Raw genomic sequence first — 21,997 nt, forward strand, 5'->3', positions numbered from 1 at the left:
TGATGACAGTCATTAAGATCAGAGTTGAAGTTTTATGAATTCAAAACGACTCCATACCTAGGACCTTCCCTGGGATACTATTCTTTCCCAATTTTTTAGTCCCTTGGTGAACTGTGATGAACAGTTCAAGGTGAAAACATGATATGGGTCGCTGGGAGGATAAGGAAGGAGCCAGGAGGAAAGGTTTAGGAGCCACTAGTCTAGACCAGAGGTCAGCAAATCATGGGCCAAACTGGGCCCACTGCATGTTGTTTACGAGTAAAGTTTTACTGGGACACAGCCACACTCATTTATATATATTGTCTATGGCTGCGTTTGTGTTGCATTGTTAGAGATGACTGGTTTTCTTCTACGGAAACTCCTTGGAAATGGTACAGCCTGCAAAGCCTGAAATATTTACCATCTAGCCCTCTACAGAAACTGTTTGCTGACCTCTCATCTAGAGTAATGACCCCAAATAACACAATACTACTTTTTTCTCCTTCCTACCAATGACACGTTTGTAACAATATGATGAACATCTGCATACACATCTCCCTGTTTAAGAAATCAAACAGTAGGAGTGCCTGGCTGGCTCGGCTGGAGGAGCGTGCGACTCTCTTTTTTTTTTTTTAAGTAAGCTATACACCCAACACAGGGCTCAAACTCACAACCCTGAGATCAAGAGTTGCATGCTCTACCAAGTGAGCCAGCCAGGAACCCCAAGTTTGTGACTCTTGATCTCAAGATTATGAGTTCAAGCCCCACAATGGGTATACAGATTAAATATATAAACTTAAAGAAAGAAAGAAAGAAAGAAAGAAAGAAAGAAATCAAACAGACACTGAAGCCCCGTGTGTCTCTCTCCATCCTCCCAGCCTACGCCATCACTACCTCCCACACTCCAGAGGTAGCCACTATCCTGAGTTTAGTGTTTATTCTCAGTCATCTCTCTATACGTTACTATATACATATGTATCTCTAAACACCATACAGAATTCATTTACGTCATCTTGAAATGTGGAGAGAGGCTGTCTGAGAAAGGACACAAGGGAACCTTTTTGGGTGGTGGAAATATTCCATATCTTGACTGTGAAGTGGTTACAAGGTATATACATTCATCAAACTCACTGAATTGTATGTACACTCATAATGAATGCATTTTGTTGTATGTAAATTACACCTCAAAAATTGTTCTTGTTTATGTCTTTAACTAAAGAGGGGAGTCAAGCAGTTAAGCGACCTTGTTGGTGAGCAAAACTAGCCAATGTCAAGAGAGTATCACATCAAAAGATTAGAAATTGCTACTGTAACTTGCCTGCCAGGCATATAAAATGATCTGATTACCAACTAAGTGATGAAGTGGCACATACCTACAAGGACTAAAAATAACATTTAAAAGAAGAACATACTTGGTTTATTAGGGCAGAGGGATTATGGATGATTTTTACCCACTGTGTTGGTTACTATCTTCTACAACAAATAAAAATTCGGGGAAAATACACTGCCTTGTTTCTATTCCAAAATTAGATCTAGGGGGGGCGCCTGGGTGGCTCAGTCGGTTAAGCGTCTGGCTCTTGGTTTTGGCTCAGGTCATGATCTCATGGTTTGTGGGTTCAAGCCCCACATCAGGGTCTGTGCTGACAGCGCGGAACCTGCTTGGGATTCTCTCTCTCCCTCTCTGCCCCTCCCCCACTCACTCTCTCTGTCTCTGTCTCAAAAATGAATAAATAAAGTTAAAAAAAATTATATCTAGGAATTACAGGCAGGTCACAATCACCAATGCAGATGAAGCCAACATTCCATGGTGGATCTCAAGGCACATGTGAAATGGCTTCAGGGGGCCAACAGGGGCCCTGAGATGGGGTACATTTTGTGGGCTCTGCCTGGGGGGCCGGCAGTGTCATGCATTTAGCTCACAGGAAATCACTCTTGATGTTTTCATTCTCATTTATTTTACAACGTTCTGTGAGGACACATGTTCTCCTTGGTGATATCTTTATCTGGCAATACTGGCATTGTGAGGGATTCACAAGGAAAAAATAAAAATATGAGGCGTCAGACCAAAAGAGCCCTGCTTAGAAATAAAGGCAGTGACTTCAGGCTGCCAAGACTCCTTGAAGTTTGCTTTTCTTTTCAGTGCTTGAAACCACATCCTATAAATATTCCCCAAAACATGGCTTTTACAGTCTGCTTCCAATAGAAAAGTATATATTAGACTCTGAAACAGTTTCTCTAGTTATTCCTTCTTTTTAGTAAATGACAGCTCTCAACAATATTTTTCCTACATTTTAAAAAGTGGAACCTAAAAGGACCAATTTCTCAAACATTCTTACACCTTTCTCTGCCCTACAGCTAGGAAAAGGAAAAAAAGAAAACAAAACACATATTTACCAACCCAAATTTAAGTTCCATTTTTCATGTTCAGGTAAAAAATAAAACCAAATTACAGCTGCAATTTAAAAACAGGCAAGTGAACCTATTTTAGCCACCTTATAGCCATATCACAAACACCTAGGATAGAGTTGCACTGGACATTTGAATTCTATAAATGCAAATTGCTACATAAGCACAACATGGTATTGAAGTGAGTACTTACTAAGCTACTGTCTTGAAAAGATGAGTCATCTGACTGGAATCTACTTCCCCAAGGGTACGGCTACTACTGCTGCTACCTAGTTCAGCAAGTCCAGAAACAGCAGTGGGAAAAACTGGAGCTTAGAAGAGACAGATGAGTGGGACACATCCAAGAGCTCGCCCTCCATCCAGCAGCGTGCACACAACCCAGCTGCTCTTCTAAGATCAAGCTCCCTAATTTATGGTGCTGGCAGACCTCAGCAGGAAGGTAGGGGCTCCTGCCAAGGCCACAGATGGGCCAGAAAACGGGTCAGCACAAGTGGGACAGCCGGGAAAGCAGTAACTGACAGCAGGCCCTGGACCTGATGCAGGTGTCTACAGCATGCATTTCCGGATGGGCCCATGGGAGGGGAGGCACTGTTGTTCACAGATCAGGCACCAGAATGCAAAGTCGCTCCCTTGCACACCCCCACCGAAAAATAAAGAAAGAGCCCCTTCTAACATATGGCCACACTCCTACAGCTACACTGTTAGTACACAGTGCAATCACTTGGATCTAAAAGGCTTAGCTGAAAATTTCATTATTATATTAAACAGGCACCTAGTTCCCTGAATGAATTTATGATGCTCTCAGGCATGAGCAGTCTTCTCAGAGAATGGTTTTCCAAGCATGCGCTCAGAAACCATTGTTACTAACAGTTTCCACATCCCTTCCTCCCTAACACCATCAGCATTCCTGGAAGGGGCAGGTGTGCTGAGCCCACCTGTCTGATTGTTGGTCCAGTTTCAGGGAAATAGCATGTCCTGAACTTAGAGCTGGTTTAGTGCATTCTTGAAGGACTTACTGCCATTTATTCCCCCACAGCTACAAAAGAGGGCCCTTGGGGGGTACCTGGGAGGCTCAGTTTGTTAAGTGTCTGACTTCAGCTCAGGTGATGATCTTGGGGTTCATGAGTTCAAGCCCTTCATCAGGCTCTGTGCTGCCAGCTCTGAGCCTGGAGCCTGTTTCTGATTCTGTGTCTCCCTCTCTCTCTGCCCCTCCCCCACATGCTCTCTCTCACCTTCTCTCTCTCAAAAATAAATAAAAACATTAAAAAAGAAAATAAAAAAAACAAACAAACCAAAACAAACCTGAGGCTAAGCTATGCTTCCAGGACACTTTCTAAGAGAGCCTGGACATGGAGAGTTTGAAGAGTGTCATTGTCCCAATTCTGTTACCTGTACTCTTTCCTAATACTGGCATGCCTGAGATGCACCTGCTGTCCTGCTGCTTCCCTTCCCCCTCCTCCCCTTTAACTGCTGGCCTCCTACTTCACAGGAGAAAGGCCCAGAGTACAAAAGAGACAATTCAGAAGACTAGTTTGAATACTGATAAAGTGAATAACTAATACCTAGGTAACAAGGGTCTTCACCAGCCAAGGGGTCCCCATGTCTTTACTTTCAAAGTTAAAGGAAAGCCCAATCAGGATGTCTCTTGGTAAACTACTAAAAACAATCCTTTGTGGTAGAAAACAGGACAGCTTAGAGGATATAACTTGAGTTTAAATAATTGAGCAAATGCTGTAACTCAACCAAATCCATGTACTTATTTATGTGAACAAGGTTTCTCAGTGCTTACATCTACACAAACAAAAGTAGAATTGATCCTAAATTCTTATTCAAGCATGAATAATTAAGTGGGAAAATATCCAGCATCTTAAGAGATATACTCATCAAAATGTTACTTTTTATATTTAATAGTTACCTATAAAATACCTAACAGTTACACTGTCAATCAATTGTGTACTAGTAATAATTACAATAATTTAATTCAGAAGCAAAACTGCACCCTTACAACTTTGCCTTCCTAGCTAAGAGTAAACATTTTCAGATGTAGACTTATACACATATTTTTGTTGCAGAGAACCTGTGCAGTTTTATGGATGTCTGCCAAGAGTTTCACGGGGGACACGTATTTGCTGTCTTTGGCCCGTATGGTGGTCCCCTCCGGTTGTGAGGTTTCTGTGATTCGCTGAGACATACTCAACTCAACTCACATTGCTCACTGCTCACTGGTTAGGAATGCACAGAGGGAGCCTTTTCCCCTTTACAAACTCCCCCACCCCCACCGAAAGCTGAGTGGAGCCAAGCTGTGAACTCAGAACTCAGACAGCTAGAAACCCAAACCAAAACCATCACAAAGGAACTGGTTTGAACTGGGGGAGGGGCTGGGGGGGGCGGGGGGGGCGGGGCTGCACTTCCATGTACCTGAGACTGAGCTTTACCTGGGAGTCTATGACAAATATCAGCGCTCCTGTTCCCCGGAAGATCATCTCATAGTCAAATGTAGGGTCAAAAAAGTCAATCTGTCCTGGGAAGTCCCAAATCTGAAAATTAACAAAGGAGCTATTGGAAACGTCTTCCCTGCAGATCTTGTTCGTGCTCTCCAAGAACAGTGTTTCGTTGGGAGACATTTTGTGAAAGACAACTTTCTGAATAGATGACTTGCCGCTTCTCCTCAGGCCCATGAGCAGGATTCTCGGCTTCACCTCAGTGCTGAAGGGATCGCTGAAGTCCAGAACTGGAGAAACCACAAAACAAGAATGAGGGTGAGTCGCCGTCACAGTGGTTAATTAGAGGACTTTCACTTCCACCTCAGATGGGATTTATGATTCACTGACAGTGCTACTCTTCCAAACGCCGTGAGTGCTAACTACCTCACTCCACTCATGGAGGGCCTGTTAGGAAGTGCAGAACACTGAAGAATGCTGTGTCACTACCTGTCACACCATTCCAGAGGGCCAGAAAACCTGTACAATTCCTCATCACAACCAGCAAATCTGGAGTGTGAGGAGTAGAGGTTTCCTGGAGCAAACTGTGCAGGGAAAAAATCCAGCCTTAGCATTCCATAGCAATGTCTTCCTTGCCTAGATCATCAGAGTCTCTATGCCATAAAGGGATGCTTATGCATTTGAGTTATGCATCAAATAGAGAATTTTGAACTTTATCAAAATTTAAAACATGGGTGTTTCAAAGGACACTGTTAAGAAAGTGAAGACAACCCACAGAATGGAAGAAAACGTGCAAATCATGTATGTGATAAGGGCCTAGTATCCAGAATATATAAAGAACTCTTACAATTCAACAGTAAAGACAACCTAATTAAAAAAAAAAAATGGGCAAAGTACCTAAATGGACATTTCTCCAAAGACACAAAAATGGCCAAAAAGCACATGAAGTGAGGCCCCCGCATCATTAGCGATCTGAGAAATACTAATAAAAACCACAGTAAGATGCCATTTCACACCCACTAGGATGGTTATAATCAAAAAGATCAACAGTAACAAGTGTTGATGAGGCTATGGGCTAATTAGAACCCTCATACAGTACGGGTACAAATGTAAAATGATGTGTTTTGAACAGCTTGGCAGTTTCTCAGAAGGTTAAACACTGAGTCACCTCGTGACCTACCAATTCCACTCCTAGCAATATATTCAAAGAAATGAAAACGTGTCCAATATTCCTTCTGACAACACCTCTTATGTCTTTCTCACTCCCTGGTCCCAATCTAATTCAATAGTAACTGGAAAGTGATTCTTTTTTCTCTTACTGTAACTAACAATAACCACATGAAATGATAACTCTTGTCTAGACAATGATAACAATCATCTAGAACACATTAATACTTGATAATGTCTTAGTGAATTTCATTTACTATATATAATATTTTGATGTTTTAATTTGCAGCAGGTTTAGGTAAACACACAAGTTTCAGGTAAAACAAGAACTGAAAAAAAGTAAGCAGGTACAGATGTGCGCAGCCACTATTCCACTCTATGTAACACTTCACCCCCACCCTACCCACACATTCTTTTCCAGTCCAGCTCGACCCAATTCAACAATCTGCTGATAATATACTATAGAAGCAGTAATGCAGAAGTAAAGCACCCAAAAAGTCACCAGCTCTCTTCTTCATCAGTCATTATATGCTACTCACTCTCAGTACTGTCATTACAAGTCAGTCTTGGTAAAAGCAGGGCATAAATTAAAAGAGAAAACAGGGCTTCCAGTTTTAAAATTTTCAGACTGATAACATGTCATGGTCTTCCCCTCCCTCAGTGAATCCCTAAAAATAACAGAAAAGGTATAAACCATAAATAAATGGATGAACAAATAAACATAGATACCTGAGCTTGAAGCAAACAAACAAACAAAACCCCTCAAAGTTGAGATTACAGAGAAATCCCTAAGAAACACCAAGGTCAGACTGAAGAGGGAACCTGTAGCCCTTGACCAGAATTAGTAAGATTCTGCTGCAGAAGGTAGAACTGGTGGGAGCCCAAACCGGAAAGGACATGAAGACAACCATCAGGGCTGTTATTTGGAGAATCATAGTGAGAAGAAGCCAGTAGGTGAACTCTGTGCACTACTCCTACCACCCAGTGCACACTTCCAGGTGGGAGCAGACTATAGAAGCTTGTGTAGGAGAGGGGAGGAGGTGCTCTAGGAGCTCAGGATGCCCAGAAAGACGGGGGGCTACCCACACTTCCACCCTTCAAGTACTCTGATCTTCCCTAACTCACTACAGTGTGTGGATTCAACAGCTAGAAGCAGTACTATCTTCTCTCCAGACATTTCCTCAAATGTCTAACATACATACACTTGAACATACATCTGAAGAAGCAGAGTTCATAAAGGAGTCAGAGTAAAGTTTCAGGTATAATTAAAATCTTCAGAGAAAAGGTGGTATCCACAAAACAGGAACAGACAATTTCAGAACAAGAGCAACCATGGAAAATATGGCCTTAGAGACCTTAGAAATAAAAATGTAATTGTAGGGGGGAGGTTAGATATATGGATTGAAAAGCAGAATAAGAACAGATTAAGAGGGCAGTAGTGAACTAGAACATCCAATCCTCTCAGAACGTAGTACAAAGGGATAGAGTGCTGGGAAGTATGAGGCAAAGGTTAAAATGACATCAGGAATAGTCATCTCAAACCCGTAGAAAATATAAATACTTGTGAAAATGCATTAGAAAAGGATCCAGAAGGATGTGCAGCAAACAAAGAGTGCATGAGTGAAAGATTTGGGGGCAATCATCAAAGGGATTTGGCTTTGATTTCATTTAAAAATTTTTAGGCTAATTTATTTATTTATTTTTTAGTAATCTCTATACCCAACATAGGGCTCAAACTGATGACCCTGAGATCAAGGGTCATATGCTCTTCCAACTTAGCCAGGAAGGCACCCCCTTGGCTTTAATTTTAAAAAGGAAACACATTTATATACATATATTATTAAAATTAGTTTCAAAAAAAATGTTTAATGTATAGCGAGTCATGGAAGACACAAAAATATTTCAAAATATTAAATATTCTTTAAGTTGTGATTTCAATTCCACATTCTCTTAAGTGGTTGTCATAAAGTTTTTGTCTTTTTATTATTATTTTTTTAATGTTTATTTACTTTTGAGAGAGAGAGAGACAGAGTGCAAGCAGGGGAGGGGCAGAGAGAGAGGGAGTCACAGAATCCGAAGCAGGATCCAGGCTTTGAGCTGTCAGCACAGAGCCTGATGTGAGACTTGAAGTCACAAGCCACGAAATCATTACCTGAGCTGAAGTCAGACGCTCAACCGACTGAGCTACTGAGGTGCCCCCAGACAGCGAGAGAATCTTAAGCTGGCTCCACACTGTAAATGCAGAGCCAGACATGGGGCTTGAACCCACAAACTGTGAGATCATGACCTGAGCTGAAATCAAGAGTTGGAAGCTTAAAACTGACTGAGCCACCCCGGTGCCTCCAAGGAAAAAAAAAATAATGTATTCTCAAGGACAAAAATGGAAACCTCAAGAGCTGTAGTTACTCTATCATCACCTCACCAACAGCTAGTGTTAGATCAATGCAAAGAGTAGGAGAGAAATGCCCATAGGCAGTGGGTTGTACTCAGTGTATTATAGGGGTTATGAACGCAGACAAAGCAGTGCAGGATTTGGATGGGGTTGATGGGGATGGAGGGGAAGGATGCTCTCCAAGAAAAGCAGAGCCCAAATGCAGGTAAAGGCACAATGCCTTTTGTAGAACAGGAAAATACGCAAGCGCTGAAAACTCTGCAACTACCATATGCCAAGTACTGTGCTAGGCACTCTCCACTCTTTATCCCATTTAACTCCTTCAGGAATACATAGTATTATTTCCACTTCACAGTTAAACAAATTTCAGGCTTAGGAAGGTCAAGTAGCATTCAGACTGAGGGCTGGCCCATCCAAAAGTCTATCCAATCTTTCCTGCTGTGCAAAACTCAATCCAACCAAAGAAAGCAAAACTCCACGCCAAATTATGCACAAACACAAAAATATCTAAGTGTCTGTAAGCGTCTTTGTTTCTTCCCAATTTATACTGCTGAATGTCAGTCTAGATTTTAACTTATCTTCAGCAGGGTCTGCAAGTGTCTATGCGGCATGATCATCCACACTGTTGCCCTGGAGGATGGACCTCCTCCTCCTGGGAGAGTGGGGAGGTGATGGAGGCCACTGTCTAGAGAGGAGGTGGTGTATATGCATGTTTACGTACACGGACAGGGTGGGAAATGAGATACACATGCCACTGCAACATACACACACAGTTAGAAATATTTCCTTTTTCCTGCCAATTCAAGCGTGAGCCACCAACGGTAAACTGTTGGGCAATGGTAGGCCAGGTCAGCAAGGGTACCATCAACTCTGTGGAGACTCCTCAGACCCATACAGATGCATTTTACATTTAGCTGATATGGACAGAAATATACGCCATGTCAGGTACCTTGCTAGACCTTTCTGCAAACTTTTATACTCCCTCCACCCCCATCCAATGAGGAGGTACAAGTCTGTTTGCACCTGAGGATTCTGGGAAAAAGAAGGTGCCCAAGCTCATAGGGATGGTATGTGGTATCTTCACCTAGGCCTTAGCCAACAATCAGATGGCATTCAACAAAAACTGCAACAAAGAAAACAGAAGAGATTAGGAAATAACAGAGTACATCATGCATAGTAAGAGCACATACGACCAGTAAAACTCTTTTAAATTTACTTACACATATGTGGTGCTAGTTTACAATATAAATGTATTTGTTATGTGAACCACAGTGAAAAACACTTTGCTATTGATCAGGAGAGGCTTTTTACAGCACAGAGGACTGCTGACAAAAATCCCTCCTCTAGGGTCACCTGTCTGGCTCAGTTGGTAGAGCACGTGACTCTTGATCTTGGAGTCATGAGTTCAAGCCCCACGTTGGGCATAGAGGTTACTTTAGAAAACAAAGAAAAAATTGATTTGCCATTGCTCTCAAGGGTGATGGGCCTCTAGGGTCTGATACAGATCATGTAAATATATATGTATACGTATATGTATATATATATGTTTATACGTATATGTATATAATATACATATATATATATATGTATGTATGTGTGTGTGTATGTTTTAAGGTCTTTTAAAATTTATTTTGAGAGAGAGACAGAGAGAAAACAAGTCAGGGAGGGGAGGCGAGAGAGGAAGGGAAAAAATCCCAAGCGGGGTCCTCACTGTCAGTGCATAGCCCCACTCAGGGCTTGAACTCATGCACCTCAAGATCATGACCTGAGCAAGCTGAAATCAAGAGAGTCGGATGTTTAACAAACTCAGCCACCCAGGCCTCCAGATCATGTATGTATTTTAAAAAAATCTCTCCCCTAATCCTCTCCCACCTCCCCTCAAGTATCTCTGCTTCTGAAACCCTGTGGGGGTTTGCAGAGCCTCTCATCCCACTCTGGGAGAGGTAGCAAGGAGTGCACATTAGGAAATGCAGCAGCCAACCTCCTGGCCTTCTAGACCTCTGGCTGTCTCCATTAACCTTTCCCTGTGCATCACCACTTGCTCAAGAACATCCTGAGAGGGGCACCTGACAGGTTAGTTGGTAGAGCATGTGACTCTTGATCTTGGAGTCATGAGTTCGAGTCCCACATGGGTACAGAAATTACTTAAATAAATAAATAAATAAGGAAAAAAAAAAAAAGAACATCGTGAGAAAGATAAAAGTGTGGAGAAGAATGAAGGATGAGAGCTGCAATGAAAGGGCTAATACTTATTTAAAAAAGAAAGATCAGAAAGTAACCACAGGATTTGGGACTGGAGATGGAATCCCAGGGAGGACTCTTTAAAAGTGTCAGCAGGTGTGCAGGAAGTTCCCGGAGGAGGTGAAATTTACCAGAGGGCAGTTTGTTCAGTTTCATAAAGGTTCCCTGATCATCTGCCAAGTGTGTGTTAGATGGGGCTGAGCCAGGGGCTGCAGACACAAAGAAATGATTCATTCCTTAGTGATTTGAGGAGAAAACAGACAAGAAAAACTGACAGTTACAGTGCACTGCTATCTAAGGTGTTACGGGCTCAGAGAGAGGGCTCCCTGGAGAAATATCTGAGTCTTAAAGAAAAGGAGGCATAAAAGTGATGAATGAGGTAAAGGTCATGCCAGGAAGAGATCCTGGCCTTCCTGGAGTTTAAGGAATGTAGTTTAAAGGCAAGAAAGGGCTGCACAGAGTCCAATGGCTTCCCACAGCATTTCACATAAAATCCAAACACTTTCTTTCCCCCAAAAGGCCCTACATGGGCTGTCCTCTCATCCCGGGCCTGGTTTATCTTCCTTACTGATTCCCTATCCTGCAACCAGACTGGCCTTATGGTTCCTCACCTCCTCCTCACCTCCCCGTTGGACTTGCTCCTCCCTCAGCCTGGCAGGCTTCCGTTAGCTTTCTTCCCACTCAGCCCAGCAGCGATTTTACCTCCTCTCAGCTGAATGAGGCCCCATCACTTCCTGATAATCCTGTGTCTTCTTACTACCATACAAAACTATCTTTTTACTTTGTACATTTGTCTTCTTGTCTGTTTATTGTCTGTATATATTGTATGTATTGTCCCATATATACACAGGCAAATTACAAAGCATATGGCATGAGTCCAATAAATATCTTTGAATAGGTTAGTTGATACAGAAGTCTGTTATCTCCATAGCAAACAAAAACTGCAACAAAGAAAATAGAAGAAGCTGGGAAATACCAGCGTACCTCATGCATAATATGAGTACACACTGCTAGCGAAACTCTTTTAGGTTTACTTAGACTTATGTGGTGTTAGGTTCACAATATATACATTTTATTGTGGATCCCGGTCAAAAATATTTTGTCAACCACTGCTAGACTCTGCTAGCTCATCAATGAGATGCTGAGAAGTTTAGATTTTACCTTGAAAGCCAGGAGGAAATCACTAAGGATTTTAAGGGGAGACTAGTATGATCAGATTTACGCTTCAAGAAGTTCATTCCAGAAACAGACTCCCTAGGCGGGGTCAGTGTGGAGACAGTGAAGGGGTTTGGAATAAGCCACTGTGGCATAAAAATTATATTGAGTGAAAAGTTTTTGGGAGTCCCTGAAATCCCTTATTTGCCTAAAGCAGAGCCTCCCAAAAGAACTCAATTGCCACAAATCTTCCCTGAAACAACTCTAATCTCTCAGTGCAGAAGGAGACAAGTCAGAAGAGAAGTTGACACCACACCCAAACAGATGTGGTCCCTGATGAAGGAGCGTGGGGCAAGCTAAGGGCACAATGCAGGCTAACAGCACCAGTCCGCCCCCGACCCCTGCCGCCCCCCAGGTGGGACATGTATGATATTCCTTGGGCACTCCCGGCTACGCCAAAACAAGAAAGGGCAAAAAACAAAGGATTAAACTGATAAGAGTCTGCACCAGTTTACCAAAAAAAGGCCATCCCATCACAGCCTGAAGTCCAGGAACTCCCCGTGGTCTTCAGGTTACTGATTTGCTAGAAGGAAAAACAACCTTAGCTTGACAATAGCTAGACCTCCAGTAAGTCTTTAGCATGTGAAAGTCTCTTTAGAAACTCCCTCTTGACCTTATCTCCCCGACTCCATAAATTGGTCACCTCCATGCTTGCAGTGCAGCTCTTCCAGCCCACGGGTCCTGTCCCCAGACCCCATGCTTTATCACCTTTTTGCACCAAAGACGTCTTCAAGAATTCTTTCTTGGCTGTCGGCTCCAGACACCCCACCATCACCCCAAAACTTCCTCCATCCCCAAATAACCCTACCTCCCATCTTTTCTCCGGCGGGCCCATTATCTTTCCAAAAAGTCATTTGCTTTCCCATAAATGCCCTTTCCCCAACTCCCTTCCAAGAAGTCATTCATTCTCACAGAACTGCCCCTCAGCTCCTCCCAACCCTCTATTAAGATGGTAATAAAGCCTGGAATTCTAAACACCTCTCTTTTTTTTTTTTTTTTTTTAATTTATTCACTTAAGTAATCTCCACACCCAGATCAAGAGTCACATGCTTTTCCAACTGAACTAGCCAGGCACCCCTCTAAACACCTCTTAAATTGCATTTTCTGTGTACTCTCATGCATTAGTATATAACTAAATCTGTTTTTCTCGTTAATCTATCTTTTGTCAACTGACAAAAGTTTAATTTGCAGGCTCCCAATTCAGAACCTAAGAGAAAAGAGGATAAGTTTTTCCTCCCCTGACAGCAGTTAGGTTGTTCTATAATAGGAAAAGATAGGATTCAGTAGGCAGACAAGGAAAGATTAGAACCTGAGGTTCCTGGGTGGGGAAAAACACGTATTTTGGAACAATGCTGGGATTGCCTAACCACAGCAAACCCCCTCAGGCATAAGGTTCCTCTTAAGAATCTAACAGATACCACCTACTCCCCCTTAAGTTTCCCTCTGGAATTTGACTAAAGACCTAACTAAAAATAAGTAGTAGACCATAAAACGTAGGACCCACAAGGAACATGGCTGTAGACCCACCCCTCATACAATGAAAACGAGCCAATCAGGAATGGACAGCCCAGCACCTAGAGCTATCAATCCAGTAAGGGTAGGACCTGGGAAGGACTGAGGGGGAAGGGAAGGGAGGGCTGACCAGAACCTTGTAAAACAAACACCTTTGCCTACTGTAGCAGGCATTCACTTTTGAATGGCCCCTCTCTGTAAAGAGAGCTTTCATACTATTCTCCCTTTCCGATCTTCTACTCTAATAAACTTTTGCCTGCTGCTCATTTTGTGTCCACCTCTTCATTCTTTGAAGCAGCAAGACAACGAACCCCGGGTACTGAGGTAAAAACTCCTGCAACATTTCTAGAACACAAATGAAAAATGAAAGAACTTAGGCACAGGCCACGTAAACGGTCAGAAGGAACGAATCTGTAAGAAATTCCAATTGACTCAATAGTATTTAGTAATCCCCTGGACGCAGAGGACAAGGGAGAAAGAAGCCCCGAGTTCCCAACCTGGCAGACCAAGCCAACAAGGGCCCATTCACAAAGATGGTAAAGGGAAAGAGGATGAACAGGTATTTGAAGCTGCGGAGTGTGGGGTGCCTGTCCACCTGCAGCTCAGGTGAGGAAAGAATCCAGGAATTCCCAAGAGGAGGAAGAGTGGGAACACATGAGGTCACAGACAGGTTTGATGTGGGAATGCAGATTTGATGCAAGCCCATGCCTCAATGGCTCATTTTCCTCTAATCCTGTTGGCTTCGGTGAGGGCATTTTTGAAAGGTTTCAGCCTTGGCCACCATGCTCAAAAGTGTCACCTCTAATCCTCAAGGTGATAATGTTTCCCCTTTACAGATGTAAAAACAGAGGCCTCAATACTTACTACAATAAACATTCAATAGATGTTTGTTGGTTAGGAAAAATGAATCAGAGCCACTAAACAGGATTTGAAGCTAAATTAACAGACGCTTTAAAAGGAAACTTCATATCTGACTTTGGCCCAGATTAGCACTCGAGTATCAAGAGTATGAACTTTGGGCCTCGGTAGTTTATCTACTGTGGTCAGGGGCACTGAACATAACTTAGCTATCTTGTACTGGGTCCTGTCAGTACCCAAATTTTCCAAACAGTCTGGCTTTGTAACTAGATTGCTAAAAATACTAGGGAAACCCCACCATCCATGGAACAGCATTATGGGGAGGCACCACGTAACTGGACAGGTTAATTACCTCATCAATAACTGACAGATCCCTGTCAAAACCCAATAGGACTGATACATACACAGGAAGGGACAGGTGCCTCGCACCTTGAGCACAGGGCTATCTAGGAGCCACACTTGACTCATCTGTGGGTTGGGAATGTTCACAACAAAGAAGGAACCAAAAATCAGGAAAATGGGAACTAAAGTCCTGATGCCCTTCTAACACATCGGCCTTGCCTCCTTAACCTCAAGAGGTCTCTTTGGAGAGAACGAGACATCATATGAAATGTACTTCATAAATTCTTAAGTATTATACAATTGAAAACTACTATAATTAAGGAAAGTTCCCCAACAGGTGATAACCTTTGAACGGGTCCAAAATGGGAAAGTGAAACAAAGATTTAACGAAAAATGAGGATAACATGGTGGCAAAGTGATGGTAAGTGAAATGGTTTAAAAAATACTGGGGCGGGGGGGTGGTGCTTGGGTGGCTCAGCAGGTTGAGAGTCCAACTCTTGGTTTCGGCTCAGGTCATGATCTGACCTTTGTGGAATCGAGCCCTGTGTGGGCTCCTCACTGAGTGTGGAGCCTGCTTGGGATTCTCTCTCTTTACCTCTGCCCCCTACTTGTAATGTGTGGTGTGCTTGCGTGCAGGCTCTCTCTCAAAAAAACAAAAGTATAAGGAGAGTGACAAACTGGGGTTCAAGTCCCAGCTCTGCCATGTACCAGCTGTGTGACCCCAGTCCTTATCTATAAGTCTCTATCAGCCTGTGCATACAGGTGCACCCCCCTTCTTTCTTTCTTTTTTTTCTTTTTTTTTTTTTTTTTTTTTTTTTACTCCAGCCCTAGCCTAGGTAATGAGAGGGTCTTTTGTGGAATGTGGCCACATTAAGGCTCACATAGCCTTCAGGGAAAGTTAGAATTTCTTTGCTATTAGTATTCTGTGGGGTCAACAAAGGCTTAAGTTTCTATATACTAACAGTTTTAGGAAGAAGCCTCTGGTTTGTTTCTATTTGCAACACTATATGTGGTCCTTTACATTTCTGATCAATGGAACTATTTATACATTCAAGAGCCGGGAGCTCAGGGGTACCTAGCTGGCTCAATCAGTAGAGCATGGCTCAATCTTAGGGCATGAGTTCAAGCACCATGCTGGGTGTAGAACCTACTTAATTAAAAAAAAAAAAAAAAAAAAAAAAAAAAAAAGGACCCTGGAGCTCAGTGAGAAATTCCATCCCACATGGAAATTAAATATATGAATGATAATAATACCACTAATAAGAGAATATACAAAAATCATAAAGATTCATTGTCCATTTGATTAAGACTTAGGAGAATGAAATGCAAACAGAAAACAGAACATATATTTTCAAAGGCATGAAAGTTTGGGGGGGGTTGTTTTGTTTTTTAACCTTTATTTTTTTTTAATTTTTTATTTTTGAGAGACAGAGGTAGAGTGAGTGGGGGAGGGGCAAATAGAGAGGGAGAGAGAGAATCCCAAGCAGGCTCCACACTGTCAGAACAGAGCCTGACGCAGGGCTTGGAACTCACAAAACTGTGAGGTCATGACCTGGGCTGAAACCAAGAATCAGAGGCTTAACCGATGAGCCACCCAGGTGCCCCAGGCATGAAAATTTTTGAAGGTAATTTTTATTTATGTGTGAACACCAAATCTTTATGAAATCCTCTCACATCACACTGGCAGGTCACTGAAAACAATCCCATACATAAGTTTTTCCTTGACATATATATTCAGTAACATTTCTGATGTGTTCTGATTTACCAACACTTTTGCAAGAAGTTCTTGTGAACTTTTTTTTTTTTTTACCATCACTTTGAGAGTGATCCAGGTGGGTTTTCTGTGGTCCTCTACTTTACACACTGAGAAACTGAGTAGGAGTCTCCCCGGAAGGTCCTCAAGAGGAGAAAGTCGACAGCATCTTGAATGATTTAGATCAGGAGTGAAAAACCCATTTGTCTTGAGTATCACAGCAGAACCAGGGAAAGCCAGTTACAAGAGAGCTTCAGGGCTTTCACAGAGAGGAAGAACAGAAAAGATTTGAAAAAGAAAAAAAGATAAGGAAGAATAAAGGAGGTAGAGAAGAAAGTAAGAAAAATGAGCAGAGAAGAAGTGGCTGTGGTAGGTAGGAAATGAATCTGTGTCACCAACCACAGCTATGAGGGTCAGGGGACTGACTGAAGCAGAGGGTAAACAGAGAGACATCTGGGACTGACCATGATTATCTTTCAAACTCAGAGCTACATCCCTTATCCAGAACTCCAGAACTTAGTTTCTGCCTCTTTTTTCCCCATCAGACTACCTTATGTGTTCTGATATAAAAATGGGAGAGATTTCTGAAAAAAGTATAGAATCAAGATTCTATGAATCACTGCAACATGTTTACAAATCATCTAATATAAACCTATGTCGTCTATAGGGTGCTTGGGTGGCTCAGTAGGTTAAGCGTCTGACTTCAGCTCAGGTCACCATCTCACAGGTTTGTGGGCTTGAGCCCAATGTCAGGCTCTGTGCTGACAACACAGAGTCCTATAGCCTGCTTCAGGTTCTGTGACTCCGTCTCTCTGCCCCTTCCTTGCTTACACACTCTCTCTCTCTCTCTAAAAAAATAAACATTAAAATTTAAAAATACTTTTAAAATATGCTCTCTAAATATATGTATTCGGACAAGCATCGTGTCTAAGGTGTGACTTTGGTCACTATTAACTATTCTGTATTTCATCTACTCCAATTCTTCTGTATCTCTGTATTTCCAGGGCTATAGGGAAACCCAAGAGATTAGGCATAGCCAGGCCTGGGGTCAACCCAACCCTTTTTGGACAAGACAGAACTACAAGGAAAGGGATTACATATCCACGAACTTGTCTCGCTCCTAAACTTTGATCAGGCGTAGCTCATGTGGCTGCAGAAAAGTCCTGGCACCCCTGAGCCACAGTCTCACTATCATGAGAAAAATTATCTACCTCTACTTACACTCAAGGAACAGTGAGAGGATGAATTCACTAATAAATTTTAAATTACTTTAAAGAAAAAAAAAAGCTGACACTCATGATTAATAGATGCAAACAGGTGGTTTCACTGCATTTATAAGTATCACCTGCTGACCGGTGGATTCTTCATGCCTCTAGTAACGACCTAAACTGTCACTTGCTCTCTTAGGAGAGACTTCACAGGCTGCTGTGGAAATAAGACCACACACATGTAGCTGGGCTGTGGATGAGCAGCTGTTTTAGCCAAGTATATATAATGTCTTTCCCTTAAAAATTGGGAGAGACTTTGGGAAAAAAACAATTTCACTTTCTGATCAAATATGATCTTTTCACTGCTTTCCTTCTTATTGCAGTTTTTTTTTTTTTGGTTTATTTATTTATTTTGAGAGAGAGAGAAAATGAGCAAGGCAGGGGCAGAGAGAAAATCCCAAGGATTCTCTGAGTCAGGGCTCGAACTCACTGTGAGATCATGACCTGAGCCCAAATCAAGAGTTGGACACGCACCCTCAACTGCCAGAGCCATCCAGGCGCCGCGTGTTATTGCAGTGTTTTAAGCACAGTAATTTACTAAAGATTTAAACTCCATGTGTCTAAAAATCATTTCTGCTGCAATTGTTTTTAATGGCTTATTGATTGCTTCCATTCTCTAGAGTTCTATCTGGAGCCTGGAGGTTGAAGGTGAGACTCACCTTATCTCTGATTAACAACTCTCAAACGGAGGTTGACAGGTGCCCAAATCTGTCTTTACCAGAACTAAAGTGCCCAATAACACTCCTGCTATTCATGAGTAAAATTTGGAGTGCAAGCCGGAGAAGTGCATAGCACAATGTGGTAAAACTTACATGGCCCTCGTCTTAAAAATAAGATCAGAGGTTCCTTCCAAGACTAACAGAAATGAAATTCACGCTATCCACTTTCAATCTACCTTCTTTTGCACAGCTCCTGATAAACTGGTTTGCAACTTACCTAGTGATGCTAGGTAAGGCATGCCACCTAGTCGGGCATGCCACCTGCAGGGGAGATTTCTAAACCTCAGGGGAAAAGCCCCAGGTCTCTACTAAGCAAAGGCATTAAACAAAGTCCATTAGGAAGGTAAAGGGGGAAGGGGGTTCATTAGAGAAATGCTTTGTTCATGGTTCAAAATATACCATACCCATCTTTCCTTAGAGTAAATAAATCCCTTTCCCCTCACATTTCATTTTTTACAGAGTCGGTAAACGTAATTCACCAAAAATAATACAGGATTCTAATGCAACATGTGCCCAGGGCCCATTAGAAATTGGGATGACCCTTTGGTGGCACTCTGAGGTTCCAGAAAGGGAAGTCACAACTCCTGGCCTCCACCCTCATCTCGACTCCCCAGGACCATACTGGCTGGCATGACACTGTCAGGAATAATTGCTGCTAGAACTGCTGACTGAGGACCCTATCTGCCACTCTAGAAAGTGAACGCCCTGATAATGATTCTGCAGTTGGGCGTACACCCCAAAATCAAAGTCAGGGACACGGAAAGAACAGGAACCTGAGATAATAGAGGAAGTCTTCTGAGAACAGACCACTACCCACAGCAGGCCCAGAGGGAGAAAGACCTAGCTTCAGTAATGTTTGCAAGAGCAAATATTCATTAATTGCTCCTCTTACCACATAAATACACTCAATGCTTTTATAGCAAGATTCCAGGTTGATCCCAAGAACTCACGAGGGATGATTTTATTGCTGAAGTAATGAAAAGCATCAGTTACAGATGAGTTTGCCTTTAGGTTAGGAGCAGTGGGGAGCATTCAAGACCAGGCTCTGGGGAAGCCCTTTGTTCAGGAAATCCCACCCCTCAGGCAAAGCTTTCTTTTCATTTCAATTTCAAGTCACCAAATCAAATTTTAAAAGTGCCCCCTTAAAGAACTGCAGAATAAATAAGCAGTTCCGGTACTTTCCATGGAACCTCTCAGGTCCCCAGGACAATATCGAATTACAGGGCTTTTCTTCCCAGATATAGCCTCTCTTCTTTCTTTTTTTAAAAGAGTATCACACATGCACCCTATTGTGTGTCTACCATTTCAAATATCTTGCAAATACATCCCCATTCTGAATCTCTAGAGTCTACTAAGATTCTAGGAGGAGCTAATGAAAGCAATTTGAATAATAACAAAGCGACTGAACAATTTAATTACCAAAGGTAGCCCTAGAGACTCCAACAAAAGGACTGAAAGCCTTTATCCACAAAAACGTGGCCACGTGCTCAACTGTGGGACCAATTATGGGGAGTGCAGAAGAAAGAAGCACACAGGTGCACACACCAAATTTAAGCAAATGGGGAATTAGCACAAACCCTCTCTGGAGACAGGACGCTATGAAAAAGTGTGACTTAGAAAGCTTCTTTCTAATCTTTCAGGCCCAAGGCTTACTTAACTTTCTTCCCCCGCCCCCCCCCCTTTTTTCAAACTTTCTTCCCTTTCTGATTAATTGAAAATAGCACCTATCATATGTCAAATAATGGCAACTGTTCTCCAGAGAAAGGCTTTGTGTAGGAATTTTAAAATAAGTTCAATGAATTTTCAATAAAAGTTCTTCCAAATCAAGTCACAAAGGTAGTTCTATCCCTCACACAATTTCCTCAAAGTGAAATGTTTAGAAGTTAGTTCTTTCTTTTGGAAGCATACAGCTTCATCTAGATGTTAACAGCCAGATTCTATTGACCTTTTCAAGTGACCCTACGATAGAGAATTTTTCCCTTGCTTTGGAGGCGGACAAAAAAGATAAACCTTTCTGGAATCCTAAAAACTCTCAACTTCCTTAGGCCCTAAGAATTAAATGCAGGAACCCCCACAGACTGAACAATTACTAAATACCGCTTCTTAAACAGGAAATAGAGTTTGCTTCTGAGCGGTAACGACTTTCCCCGCCCGCGCTCACTCCGGGGCAGGCACCGCCATGCCCAGGTGGTGACACTGAGCAGAGATAAGGTGTCCTAACAACCGTATTTGCCTGGATCCCGGGAAACCCGCGGCCACTCGGCGACTCCCACATCACCTGCGCGCATCCCCCGCGGCTCCACGGATGCCCCCACTCCACAGACCTGGGCAGCCCAAGGACCCCTCCCGTGGCGACACGGGGTAAGACTGACACCCGCAGCTGCCGACGACCCTGCCAGTCACGCTGCCGCCGGCTGCCTTTTTTAGCCACGACATCTGACCAGGCTTCCACAGCAGCATTCAGTAAGAGATCCCAGGACGCGCCAGGCGGTCCCCTCCCCTTCCCAACCCCCAGACCCTGCGGAGAGCTGGGGCTGAGGGGTGAGGGGAGATACTGGCCCTGGAAGGGGACAGACAACATACGTTCCTCCTGCCCAGATGCCTCCTCTCTGCTCTCTCCACGAATCCGGGTCCCCCCCTCTGCCGCCTGCACCTGGTATCCCCCATTTTGCAGCCCGCGGTGGCTCCTCGGGCGCCCCTCCCCACCCCCACTCCTCAACTCTGTGCTCCTGGACCCCCTCCAAGTCCGCGGCCCGCGCGCCTGGTCTGGCCCGGGGCTGGAAGACACAGAGGGAAGGAACCGGCTGCGGGCTGAGGACGCGCGGGGCGTGGGGCCGGGCGGGAGACTCCGAGCTCACCTCCCTCCTCCGCCCCGCTGTCGGGGTCGGCGTCCGAGGAGTCGGGCCCGTCCCCGTAGTCCGCTAGCCCCACCAGTTCATCCTCCTCGTCGTCGTCCTCTTCCTCGGGCTGCGGCTTCCCCAGCACCTGGCTCATCGCTCCCACGGCCGGCCGTCCCGGGGGCGGCGGGGGACCCTGATGGGGGGCCAAACCTCCTCGCCTGCCGCTCGCAACCTCTTTCTGAATTGGGGTTTTGTCTGGAGGTTCGCTGGAGCCCGCGGAGGCAGGGCCGCGCGCCCCCCGCGGCGGTCGGCGTCCAGGTCTGGGTCTCGCGGTTCCCACCGCGCCCGGAGCCCCCTTCCCCGCCCCGCCCGCCTGCCGGCGGAGGAGTCAGCCGGAGCGCGGCAGTTCCTCCCTGAGGAGGGAGAGAGAGACTGCGTGACCCAAGTCACCTGACACACACTGTCACACACACACACACCACACACACACACACACCACACACACACACACATACACACACACACACACACACACACACACACACACACACACACACACCCCGCACGGGTGCGCGCGCGCTTTCCCGGGTTCTGGCACCGCTCAGCGGGGCGCTGGGCCGAGGCCGCGCACACACCAGGCAAGGGGGGGGGACGGAGGAAGGGCGGCGCGGGCCCTCCACCTAACCAGAAGCGCAGGGTGGCACACGCCCGGTACCCCGGGCCCTGGGACGCTGCACGGTCACCCACCGCGGCTGCGCGCCAGGGGCCCCCACGCGCGCTTCGTGCACGTGGTCCCCGCACAGGCCGGCGAGCTGGGGATCTGCACACCCGAAGAACCTATTCCCCATCCACCTCCGACACACA

General features: G+C 44.2%; 1 protein-coding gene across 2 annotated transcripts in view; it reads right to left on the bottom strand.

Annotated features, from left to right (window-relative positions):
• RRAGD (Ras related GTP binding D) overlaps positions 1 to 21,593 on the bottom strand; it is a 40,068-nt gene extending 18,475 nt beyond the window's left edge. The window contains exons 1-2 of one of the 2 annotated variants that reach the window (XM_060616168.3): positions 21,152 to 21,593; positions 4,821 to 5,116 (exon numbers count right to left, since the gene is read on the bottom strand). In XM_060616168.3, the coding sequence (XP_060472151.1) occupies positions 4,821 to 5,116; positions 21,152 to 21,287 (432 nt within the window). In that variant the 5' untranslated portion in view covers positions 21,288 to 21,593. Of the gene's footprint in view, positions 1 to 4,820; positions 5,117 to 9,408; positions 9,500 to 21,151 lie in introns of those variants that run through there. The other variant, XM_060616170.2, reaches the window with a different exon arrangement.
• Positions 21,594 to 21,997: the final 404 nt, after the last annotated feature.

Source organism: Panthera onca, chromosome B2 (genome assembly GCF_046562875.1).
Source record: "Panthera onca isolate mPanOnc1 chromosome B2, mPanOnc1 haplotype 2, whole genome shotgun sequence".
Lineage (NCBI taxonomy): Eukaryota > Metazoa > Chordata > Mammalia > Carnivora > Felidae > Panthera > Panthera onca.